Source organism: Protopterus annectens, chromosome 11.part0 (genome assembly GCF_019279795.1).
Source record: "Protopterus annectens isolate FY-2018-M chromosome 11.part0, PAN1.0, whole genome shotgun sequence".
Lineage (NCBI taxonomy): Eukaryota > Metazoa > Chordata > Ceratodontiformes > Protopteridae > Protopterus > Protopterus annectens.
This window is the reverse complement of record NC_056745.1, coordinates 74649104-74661137: the sequence shown is the minus strand read 5'-3', so window position 1 is coordinate 74661137 and position 12034 is coordinate 74649104. Positions and strand designations below refer to the sequence as shown.

The 12034-nt window shown below is 39.5% G+C and overlaps 1 protein-coding gene across 1 annotated transcript in view; it reads right to left on the bottom strand.

Annotated features, from left to right (window-relative positions):
- LOC122815177 (solute carrier family 23 member 1-like) overlaps nucleotides 1-8541 on the bottom strand; it is a 489586-nt gene extending 481045 nt beyond the window's left edge. Inside the window, exon 1 of the mRNA XM_044087457.1 lies at nucleotides 8178-8541. Coding sequence (XP_043943392.1) covers nucleotides 8178-8225 — 48 coding nt within the window. The 5' untranslated portion in view covers nucleotides 8226-8541. The remainder of the gene's footprint in view (nucleotides 1-8177) is intronic.
- Nucleotides 8542-12034: the final 3493 nt, after the last annotated feature.

Sequence of the window (12034 nt, the reverse complement as noted above, 5' to 3'; positions counted from 1 at the left end):
CATAAATTTATTCTAGGACTGATCTGCTTTGTCATGCTTGAAAAGGGGAGTACATCTTAGGGGCTAGTATTGGAAAGGTGTTAATGATCCTGTGGGTTAAGCACTTTGTATTTCCTGTTATTGTTATGGTTCCTATGTTGCAGATCACTATTGTAAATTGTTTATTTATCACAACCAAGAAACATATTTTAGAGTCTGCAGTGTTGTTTAACTGATGCATCTAGGTGCATACATTGCAATGTTTTCATAATCTGTATGGTTTAAGTGCACATGTGCACCAACATCTTACAAATTAATAATTGTGGGGCATTTAAATTGTTTTTTTTAGTCTCTTATAATTTTATTTCTGCTCTGTCTTGCATGGTTTGATGACTGTTGGATAATGCTTGACTACATTTTCAATCCAATTTTTGCCTCATCATTTTTCTGTTAGGCAGCCCTGTGCACAGATGCAGTATGCTTTTTACTGCTAACACCTACTCATCTATTTGGAACAAGGTCCCTCACCCCCTCCACAGCCTAAACACTCCATTCTTACCATCTCTGCCAATCTTGCAACAACAGACTTCTTTAATGAATTCTCTACAGTGCTCTTTTGTCAGCACAGAACACATAGACACCCCAGTTCTTAAATCTGATCCACCATGCATTATCCACTGCTTTCTACTTCTAAAAAATAACAACCAGACAGCTTGAGAACTGCATCTGTGAAATCTCCACAAATGCCCTGATAGTTGTAGATGTGCTTTATAGTACTATGAGAAGCGTATATACTTCATACACTTAATTATCTATACAATGTTTTTTCTCACCCAGCACAATACCTACACTGTAAAAACAACCAATAGTAAAACTTATATCTAAGCAACCCAAATCTAAAGACACCAATGACTTTAGTTCGGTTTCAGTCCTACCCACCCTAAGTAAATTCTTTGAAAAGCTAGTCTTCACCCAGCTTACAGAATATACCCAAAATATACAGTATTCTTTCTGTACATCACCATGACTTCTAGGCTGGCCATAGTATCATGATAATCCTGCACGCCCTGACCGATGATATTCTCAGGAACATGGACAAGGGATGTTTTACCAGTGCTATCTTGTTCAACCTGACAAAAGCCTTTTGCTTGGAGGACTTTTAAATTCTGTTAAACTCCCTTATTTCAGCTGGAATGAGCCATAGCTTTTTTCCATGGATCAGAAACTTCAAGGACAGGGGATACTTTAAAGTCCAAACTGGATCCTCCTTCTCTCCTTCCTCACTAATAATCAAGGGAGTACCTCAAGCATCCATCTTTTCCCCTCTATGTTTCTTCATGTTTATTAATCACCTAACCAAAGACCTTCTGCATCTCAGTATCATTCTATATGTAGATGACATGGTCATCTACTCAGCCAGGCTTTCCCCTTGTGCCATCAAAACAGAACTTGAAGAAGACTGTTACACCTCACCCAGGAGGAGCATTAGACATTGGGGAGGAAAGGTTGTATAGTATATACAGAACTGATATATAAGGGAGTGACAAGTGGAGGAACGCTGGTGATGATCTAATGCATCTACCCGTTCAGGTGTATGGGAAGTTAGAAGACCACGGTGGCAGATTTGCAAGCATTAAAGGATCCTTACATTGGATGTAAAAAAACAGTGGTTGGTCTCAATATTCCCCCTAGAGCTGGTTGGAATGAGCTAAGGGGAATCCTACTGGAAATCATGCAATTTGCTGAGGACATGGTTTTGATAATGGGGACTGGAATCAGGTATATTCCTGTCAGGAGATCCAGGGTGGCCTTGGAGCAGGCAAACAAGTTCACAAGAACTAAGAAAGATACCAGAGATATGTGTATTTGGGAATATTGGATATATGGGCAAAGACAGGAAACTCCCCAACTGACAGAGGATATACTTTCTTTTCATTCAGACTTAATAAATGGACCAGAGTAGATAAGATTTTCATATCAGCAGAATGTATACACCTAGTTCAAAGTTTAAGTATAGGGCTGCTGATATACTCTTACTACACCTATTTGAAAACAGTCTTGTGAGAGTTGGATGCAGGTCCCAAAATTAGATACTGGAGGTTCCCCTCATATAATCTGGAAAGTGATCAATTCAGAAAAAGGCTCAAACAACAGATCCAAAGGGGTGGGTACAGAGGGATGGGAATAAGGTAGAAAAAAGCCTTCAAGAGGAATTATGGGATTTGGGTATGCAAAACATTATGCAAAAGAGGAAGCAAGTACAGCAAAGTATGGGGGGGGGGGTGAGAGAGCTGCAACAGTGGGGGAAAGGGGCCCCAGAGAATTAAAGAACTAAGAACCAAGAACTAATACAGAGATTCAGGAGGCTGAGGATGCAAGAATCCTACTTAAGATGAATCGGATACAAGGGGTATATTTCTCAAATTTGTCCAAGACTATTACGGCCCTGGCTTTGGTCTTGAAACTGTGGTTCCTGGCAGAAAGATTGTTTAATATACAAAGGAACCAACTGAGTCACAGAGTTCTGATAAACAATGCAAGGAGCACACTAAATAAACGTTCACATTCCTTTTCTTTACCTTTGATACATTTACTTACAGTTCTTATTGCCTATGCTCCATTGCATTTTCCATGCATTTACAGTAATTGTCCTTACGTCTGGCATCATTCTTCCCCATCCGTATATGTTTCGTCTCTGTTCATAGTTCTGTTAAACTCCGTGGTATTCTTTTTCCGGTATCCCTCACATCGCACCCTTCCTTTTCCCGCACACTTTGTCTCACCTCTACTGTCCTTGTTTATCTTAAAACTACTTAAGTACATTCTTAAGTATTTTTCCTCACATTTCCTTATTCTGTTTCTGGCATTTATCCCATCATTCCGGAAATTCCCAGCTTTTTCTTTCAAAAAATTAGTACTTCCTTCCAGGCATCTTTTTACCAGTTATCATTTCACCACCTACCACTCTTCCCTATGGCCTCATACTATTGGACAACACCTTTCTTATTTTCTTTCTTTTCCCATATTAATCACTCTAATCCTTACATGCATTGCACAATCCTAGAACCATATTTTTCATCTGCCCAGATTTTCACAAAATGTCCAGATTTTTGGCTCATATTTTGGTCTGTTTCTTATAAAATCTGTGGTTTTCTAGCCAATCACTGTGATGATATGAGGACTGAAGTCACTAAATAATTACATAAATTTGTGTTTCAGACTTCATATCCTTCAGAAAAATGCATACTAAGACAGACCCTGTTATTCTATCAACTTTCTAAGTTTATACAAGCAATATTTAAATGACGTCCCTATTGTTGGGCCATTGTCTCCCATTATGTCAGGCTTTTTCCAGATTTCTTGCTCTAAGAGGTTGAGAGGTACGCCTTGAACAGTCTCGGCAAAATCCAAGATGGCTTCTAAAAAGGACACTTTACTACAAAAGAAATCATAAAATGTGCTGCTAACTCAAAAATACCACAAGCAAGGGCTACTTCACTGCAACTATTTTATTTGAACTAACAAGTACATTTGACAATGTGGAGCATTCTATTTTTATTAAACTGCATTCAGCTAATTTCTGATTAGCTCTTTTGTCTGATTTGACAGGTGTGTGCTGATTGCAAGTAAGTAAAACAGTGTTTCCTCTACTTCTCTCCCCCTCTCTCTCTCTCTCTATATATATATATATATTAGTCATCTTTTCCACAAATGTACTGTTCTGTAAGTATCTTTTCACTTACTCTTAAGAACATAGCAGTCTGTATGAACAGCATTATTAACAGTGTGTATTTCTGCTAGTAAAGCATTTAGCTAATCTCTATAATTCTGTCTCACAGTTTCACATAACAAAAGCCATATTGTTTGTATTTAAATTCAAAGTTTCAGTAGGAATTGTTTTTCTTAAATGTCTGTTTCTTTCATAATAATGTGCATAAGTGCTTTCAGGACAGACTTAACTACTTCTTACATGTATATGTATTTGCTTAAACTGTAATTTTCTAACATCATTTTCTAACTGATAAAAAAGCTGGCATTCTACTTTTTTTATTTCTGTGAGGGACAGGGAGATTTGCCTCCCTCTGCTTCTCTTAAAATATCCTTTTTGTGGGTCACGCCACCATGAAAGATTGAGAACTTTTCTGGAGCTTATCAATTTGTCTGTTGGCTACTTTTGCTGCTGACATCAATAGTAATATTAGTTACGTATGTTCATGCTGGCTTGTCATTTCTTCACTCTGTACTGACACACACGTTGAAATATGTACTATCTACAAATAAACATATTCTGCTTCACATTTTGGCATTGCTGATTGTGAAACTTGACTGTCCAAATAGATAAGTGATACACTGAATTATGTAACACAGATTGTTAAATATGACAGGGACTTCTGTTGTTGAAGTCAGTGGAAAAAGTGAAACGGCATGTGTATTTGTGTGTGTGTTTGCATTCACTCACTGATTCATTTTCTAATAATGTGTTTTGTCCAAAACAGGGAAACATTGGAACTGGAGCCTAGCTTCACCTCAGGCTTCCTATTACAAGTGCAAAACTTAAAATTACTGAAAACAAAATGAGAAAGGCTGATTCCAAAACTTGCTGTTACAATGTTAAAGGTTTGCATACCCCTTCTAACTTCAACAATCACCGTTCACTGCATCCTCCCCTTTAGAAAACAAGACTAAGAATTCTACCTACCCTGGTTTTATCTGATAACCCCATTCAGGCTTTTCTTTCTTCCCACCTTGGACGGTGAGATACTTCACTCTGCCTATGTAAGATGGAGGTCTCTTATCATGTACATGTTTCTTTCCCGCCCCCCCTTCTTTTTGTTATTTATTTATTTATTTATTTATTTATTTATTTATTTATTTTTGATGATTCATCAGTCTTGCTACCTGAACTAAGTGGCCTGTAGGGGGTGGTAGAGTACCAGTTTTCCAATCTGCACCAATGAAGTGCATCCCATGGTAGCATACCTTTGGTTCCTTGCCATATTCATTCTCAGCCTCTTGAATTAATTGCTCCACTATTTCCTCCTGGTCTCATCTCCACATTTGTTATCACTTTCTCCCAGGCCATGCTTCTGCCAGTCCAGGGCTACCCTGTCCTTCTGAACATCCTGTCCCTTTCTAATCCATGCCCCCCCCCCCCCGTCATTGCCCTGCATATCTGTTATCCCAAACATGTCAGTCTGACTCTCCACTATTAGCAAAGCAGTTCTGTCATCTTCCTTCCTAGGCATCTACCTTTGCTAAACAGCACCCTAATTATATACCCCATTTCCACATTTCCTGTTTCCCTGTGCTGCTGCCCTTCCTGCTCTAGTCTTTTCTTGTGATTCTGAGCTCCTACCTCTGAATGACTTTTTTCCCTGATATTCTTCATTTAATTTATCTTCTCTGACATTCCTTTGGTTCACTCCTCATGTCTGCTTTTCTCACTCCTTGTCTGCCTAGGGTCCAAGGCTAAGTAAAACCACTTCAACTAAATAGCAAAATGAAAGCCTAAAATTGATGACACCACTCATCAATGGTGATGGATATCTGATACACACAGGCTGCCACATTTAGAAAGAAAATGCTGGATATGGCATGGGCACAAAAGGAAGATAACATTCAGGTCTGTCGGAGTGCAATCAGCAAAACTCAGAGGCATATTTTCTTACTTTCATCTGCTTGTATTCCAGCAGTCATGAGCATTACTTATCTAGCTGGGCCTTTGCCATGAGTGGGTTTTCCTTTTAACATACTGCAGCTGTCTGCGTGCATCAGATGTCTCTATGTCGCTCTTTAATGAGAGGCATCACTGGTTTCATAACTTCAGCAGGATGTCCATTCAATGAGATGTCTGTTGATCAGCAGCCCTGACTCCGTCTTGCTTGCTGACCCTATCATATGGGTCTCTTTTTCCCATCCTGCTGACTCTTTATTGATTTCTCTCCTACCTTTATTGTTTATTATTATTACTCTTATTATTATTTTGACATTCTGCCTGTCCCACTTATCCTTGTTTGTTTTTCCTCAGTCGCATTCCCTAATCTCCAGGTAAAGTTATTTCTTACCAAAACTTTGTTTGTTAAAGCACATTACATAATATATCCATTGTCTATCTGTGTAATTTCTCTGTAATGTGTTCTAGATGTTTGCATATAATTGTGTTTTCATGTATTTCACAAAATGTAATTTTTTTGTCTTTAAATTTACTTGCCTAATATGTGCAGCTTTCATCCTGGCCCACCACTGAAAATGTGATAAACCCCAGTCAGAACTTCCTAGTAATGCATGCATCCACTCACTTCAATACCTGGGCTGAAGACTGCAACAATGCAACAGAAACAGGATGACTGATGTAGTAAAAGTAATATTCATTTGCAGCACACTCTGTTTAGCAGTTGCCTGAAAATAAGCACAATGAATTTGTGGTTTGACAGTTAGCTTAGAGAACATATCTGTCTTGCATCTCGCACCATTAAAAAAACAAAACCATTTGCTTTCTGTCAAATCAAAACCGAAAATCAGAAAATCAGATAATTAGATTCACTCACAGCATCTGCCTTGTCAGTTGACTAAATAAAACCTTGACTTAATTAATAGCGCCATTGTACTTTTTATGTCATTGTGCTGAAACCGTTGTTTCAGGGGTATTTCACATATCTGTCAGAATTGTTTGAAAGATGAAGAACTGTAAATGTTTTTTACAGTTTTATTCCAGCTACCTGATCTAATCACTGGGGGTGAGGGGGGTGCTACAGATAATATTTTTTTTGTGTAGTCATTGGCAACTATTAACACATCATCCTGAGCAATGGTGGTGCATGTATTTATTCTAGCAATATATAAGAAATAACGTCTTCAGCTGATGAGTAGGTTACAATAAAAAGTTATGGCTTTTTTTCCCTGTTTGAGTTTCCTGTATTTACTTTTATTAATTAATTAATTTAATTCCGTTTTGATAGAATGCCATATATATCTACCTGTGTGTTTATGCATGTATGTGTGTGTGTGTGTGTGTGTGTGTGTGTGTGTGTGTGTGTGTGTGTGTGTATGAGAGAGAGAGAGACAGAAAGTGGAGCCACTTTTACTGCACAATGTTAAAAAACAAATTATTATATTTGTACCTATTATACACAAGTAACTGTCACTATAACGTGGTTACAATGTCCATTTAATACAATATTTTTGTAATAAAATGTAAGCAATTCACAAAACTTTATTCAGCTAGTGTTACTGTTTATTGTTTAAATGCAACTGTTCAATAAACTTAGATAAAGAAAACCATATGTACTGCTATGGTTTCTTTTTTCAGTGCTTCAGGAAAATGTTTAATAACTATACAATGCCTTATACATGCTCCTAGAATTGTATATGGTAGCACACAGATTCTCATGTGCATACTTATCAATTAACTTGGCTACAGACATATATAGAAATATGTGCTTCTAGGCATATTCGGGTTTAATATAGTATGCATAATTACTGCTCACGCAAAGTGTACATCATACAACATATGCACTGTAACTATTCACATAGATTAAATATATAACATATAACTACATTCTACCCCCGATTAAAACAAGCATATACAGTGCGAATACAAATAATGCAGGTTATTGTTATTTACTTTAATATTTGTTAAAGATCTTAATTTGGTTTCAATAACCATCACATGCATAGCCAAGACCCATAACCTTTCTAGACTTTATAGCACACCTGGCACTGATACACTGTAAGATCTTTTAAAATATGGTTAAGTTCACTTTATATATTTCCACCTCTCTTAAATAATAGTTAAGACAAATTAAACTACACACACACACACACACACACACACACACACACACACACACACACACACACACACACATGCACACACACCTTCCAAAACAAACACAGATTATTAAGACTAAGAGATGCTAGTGCTTACTGTTGTCTAGGGTTTGATTCTCTTAGCTTCCATTTGCCTGCAGTGTGATTGAACAAAGTGACTTAAGCAGATAGTGCTGAAAAAAGGTCCACAGGGGCCACTGCTCCACCCTGATTAACAAATACAAACACACAAAAGCTTGCATGTACAAATAAATACATTAATAAACAAATAAACACTCTGCAAGTTGTATACAAGTCATGTGCTCTAAGTTCTTAATGTCCTAAATGACTAGTCATATAGTTATCATTGGAGTACAGTAAATACTCACGGTAAAAGCATAGTTGTGCACACCATTATGTTCTTTCTCAACTGCCATTGTTCCAGTGTGGATGCTAATACTAAAATAAAGCAAAAAAGGTCTTCCTGGGAAGCAGATGATGCTGTGAGCTTAAAGGTAGAACAGAGCACAGAATCAGAAGAGGAAATATAGCTTAACAGCCTTATCTTGATTTATCTTTTCCAAAGATAAGAGTTCCTGTCTGGGAAACCACTTCCTTTTGTTTAGCATGCTTGATAAGGAAAGTAACACTAAGGTATGATATCGCTCAAGTAACAGCAGTGGGAAGGTTTACTTGCATATGCCATCCCACACAAGCCAGGTAATTAGTAACCCAAAGCTGGGGTAAATAGCAGTCCCAGTCATCCTCTAACCTAATAAATTACTTATATGACATGCAGCAAGAAACTACACAAGTCATGAAAGGGCCCTGTTTATTAAGCAGAAAGAAATTAAGAAACCACATGAAAGTTATATCAAAGACTGCTTTGTTGAATATTATCCACTAGCGAGACAAATGGCATAGCTGTATTGCCCTTTACACAGCTGAAAGGATTTTGGCATTCTGTCAAAAACACAGTGCAGTTGTTATAAGACTAAGGTGTGTTAGGTTATATAAAATTCAGGCTTCTATTTATCAAGTAGTGAACTGCCAAATCAATATGAGATGTCTTATACACATTTGTACTACTTATCACTTCTAGTTTATGTTACTATATTTATTGAAGCACAGCTAAGTCATAGAAAAAGTAACATAACAGACAAATCCAGATTGCTTTCACTTTCTAAGCATCATTGGAGGTAAATCACAGTTACCTTAGAGTTTTACTGTACTCAAAAAGCTTTGAACAAAGGTTTTACTATAGCAATAACCCATGGCTGTGTGTGGGTAATGCTGGATTTACTCATGGTTGGCGTTTGCCCTCATGACCAAACAAAGCCAACCGTGGGTAAATCCAGCATTACCAGCACCCAGTCGTGGGTTATTGCTATTATAGGTTCATAGGTTCATACTAGGCTATCTGCCCAAGGGCATTTATAAGCCTAGCCCATAGTTATGTGGCTTTTGCCACCCCTTTAGTTTGAATAAAACTATGCCTATTATTTTGCTGTGCCTCTGTCAAGCAGTGACACTGAAGTAATCCCTGGGGTATATCTGCGATCTCCCATCCATTGGTCAAGATTCCTCTTGAACAAGGCCAGCGAGGTGCTCTGCCTCACATGTACCGGGATTTTGTTCCACAGCATAGGGAGTCTCTGGGTGATGAATCTGTCCCTCCAGCACGTTCTATTAATAACCTTGTCAAGGTTTAAGTCTCCCGCCCTTGTGGTTCTGAGGGATCTAGATTTTTTGAGGTGAAGCATATTCATCAAATCTGGGTTTGACATGGCCTTATATGTCAGGCACAGGTCACCTCTGAGCAAGCGGTATGAGACTGAATAGAGCTGGAGTTCTTTCAGTCGGGCAGCATAAGACATATTTTTGAGACCCTTTATCCTTTTGGTGAGGAACTTTTGGGGCCTTTCCAGCTGCTGCAGGTGTTGGGTCAGATACATTCCGAATGGGGCATTGTACTCAATCATAGGTCTAATGAGTGATGAGTACAGGGGGACGATGGCCTCCCTTGGTCTAGATGTGAATCCCTTCATGATCAGGTGGGCAATGTAGAAGGTTTTCCTAACTACTTTAGCAACATGAGTGTCAAACGAAAGGCTACTGTCAACCTGGGTCCCCAGATCCCTGATGACTTCTTCTGTGCTCAGTGGATTGCCACCTATATGGTAGCTAGGGGTAACCTTGTTTTTCCCGAAGGGTATGACTATGCATTTCTTGGCGTTTAACTTTAGGCCATGGCTCTGGCACCAGTTATTCATTTCTGTGAGGCTCTTCTGAAGGATATCTGTGTCAGATGTGTTTTCGACTATGGCGCCCAGTTTGCAGTCATCTGCAAACTTTGTCAGCCATAACCCTCCTGTGTTTGCTTGTACTTCAGAAAAGTAGATGCCGAACAAGAGTGGACCCAGGACTGAGCCCTGTGGGACACCACTTGTGACAGGCTTTGAGTCTGACATGGCTCCAGCAACTCTGACCCTGTGGGTTCTGTCACTTAGCCAGTTTGCAACCCATCTAGTGATGTATGGGTTTACATTCAAGCTGATGAGTTTTTCGATGATTCCTGAGTGGGGTATTGTGTCGAAGGCCTTTGCCAGGTCGAGGTAGGCTGTATGGACTGCCTTTCCCTCATCAATGGCCTTGGTGACTGTCTCAAAAAAGTCAACCAAGTTTAAAAGGCATGATCTGCCTTTGACAAAGCCAAACTGGGTTGGATCCAAAGTCTGCAAGTTCCTATGTCTTTATTTATGAGTTCCATTATGATCCTCTCCATGGCTTTGCAGATAAGGCTTGTCAAGCTAATGGGATGGTAATTTCCAGGGTCGGTGGAGGCACCGCCCTTGTGAAGTGGGACCACAGTCGCCGTGCACCACTCCTTGGGTACGTATCCTGAGGTGAGGCTAAGATTAAACAGCTGTCCTAACTGTGGGTTTAATTCCTCATTGAGTTTGTGGAGCACACAGCCGGGGACACCATCCGGTCCCATGGATGCTGTGTTTTGCCTTGAGAGAGCAGTTCTCACCTAGGCGTTGGAGATGTTTGGGGGCTACAATCCTCTGGTATAGATATCTCTCCTTTGGGGAGGGGAGAAGTTTGCACTGAACCTGTCAGCCAGTATGTTGGCAATGTGTGTAGGTTCAGTAATCTTCACATCATTTTGAACTAATTCTGAGCATATCTGGGAGTTTCCTCCTAGGTTTCTAACATAGCTAAAGAAGGCCTTATGATTGTCTTTTGAGTCCTTGGCGATTTTTCTCTCAAAATTTGCCTTGGATGATTTTATGAGAGCTCTTAGTTTTTACTTATAATGATCAAAGGTGTCTTACCTTTCAAGGATTTTGCTCTATCTTGTAGTAGCTTCCTCCTTTTGTTGTAGAGCTTGTTTATGGCTGGGGTCCACCAGACTGGACGCTTGCCTTTGGTACAAAGAGTCTTAGTTTTGTTTGGGATTGCCTGATCCATGCAGTCCTGTAGGTGCTGGTAGAAGGCATTTGTAAGTGATTCAGCGGTTTGAGTAATGTTTACCACTGGCTCAGGGGCCTTAAAGGAGATCACACTAGTTTTAGAAGTGTGAAGTCGGCTTTTGAGAAGTTTTTCACTGTGGTCTTTTTTTATTTCAGGTGGGGGGGGGATGAGGACCTCCAGCGAGATTAGTTTATGATCTGATCTCACCAGTGAGGGGTATACTTCTGGTGTTGAACATTGTGATCCCATGTTCATGATGATGAGATCAAGTATGTTTTCTCCTCTTGTGGGGATGGTGACTAGTTGTTCCATGGCATTTGAGTTTATGAACTCCAGGAACCTTTGGGCTAGAGTGTTTGGGCCTGAGTAGTGTTCCCAGTCTATATTAGGGTAGTTGAAGTCACCTAGTATGATGGTGTTTGGAGATACATTTATCCCCTCCAGTGTTTTCAGGAAGGCCATGTGAGGTTCCTGAGTTTGAGAGGGTGGCCTGAAACATGCTACAAATTGCAGAGCAGTCTTGCCTATGGTTAATTGCACCTGGATGGTCTCCGATGCATCGTGCATTGCCACCAACCTTGAGGTGTGGGTGTCCTTTATGAATATGGACACCCCCCCTCCCTTCTTGGTGTTGTCCGGATTTTGGAGACAGAGCGCATGATATGAGGTGAAACCTGATAGTGCTGGGGTGCTTATTTAAGAAAAAAGTTAGTTACTTTTCTTAAACAATGTCCTTGTATAAGGGAGTTGTGCTGCTCTTCTGTGTTTT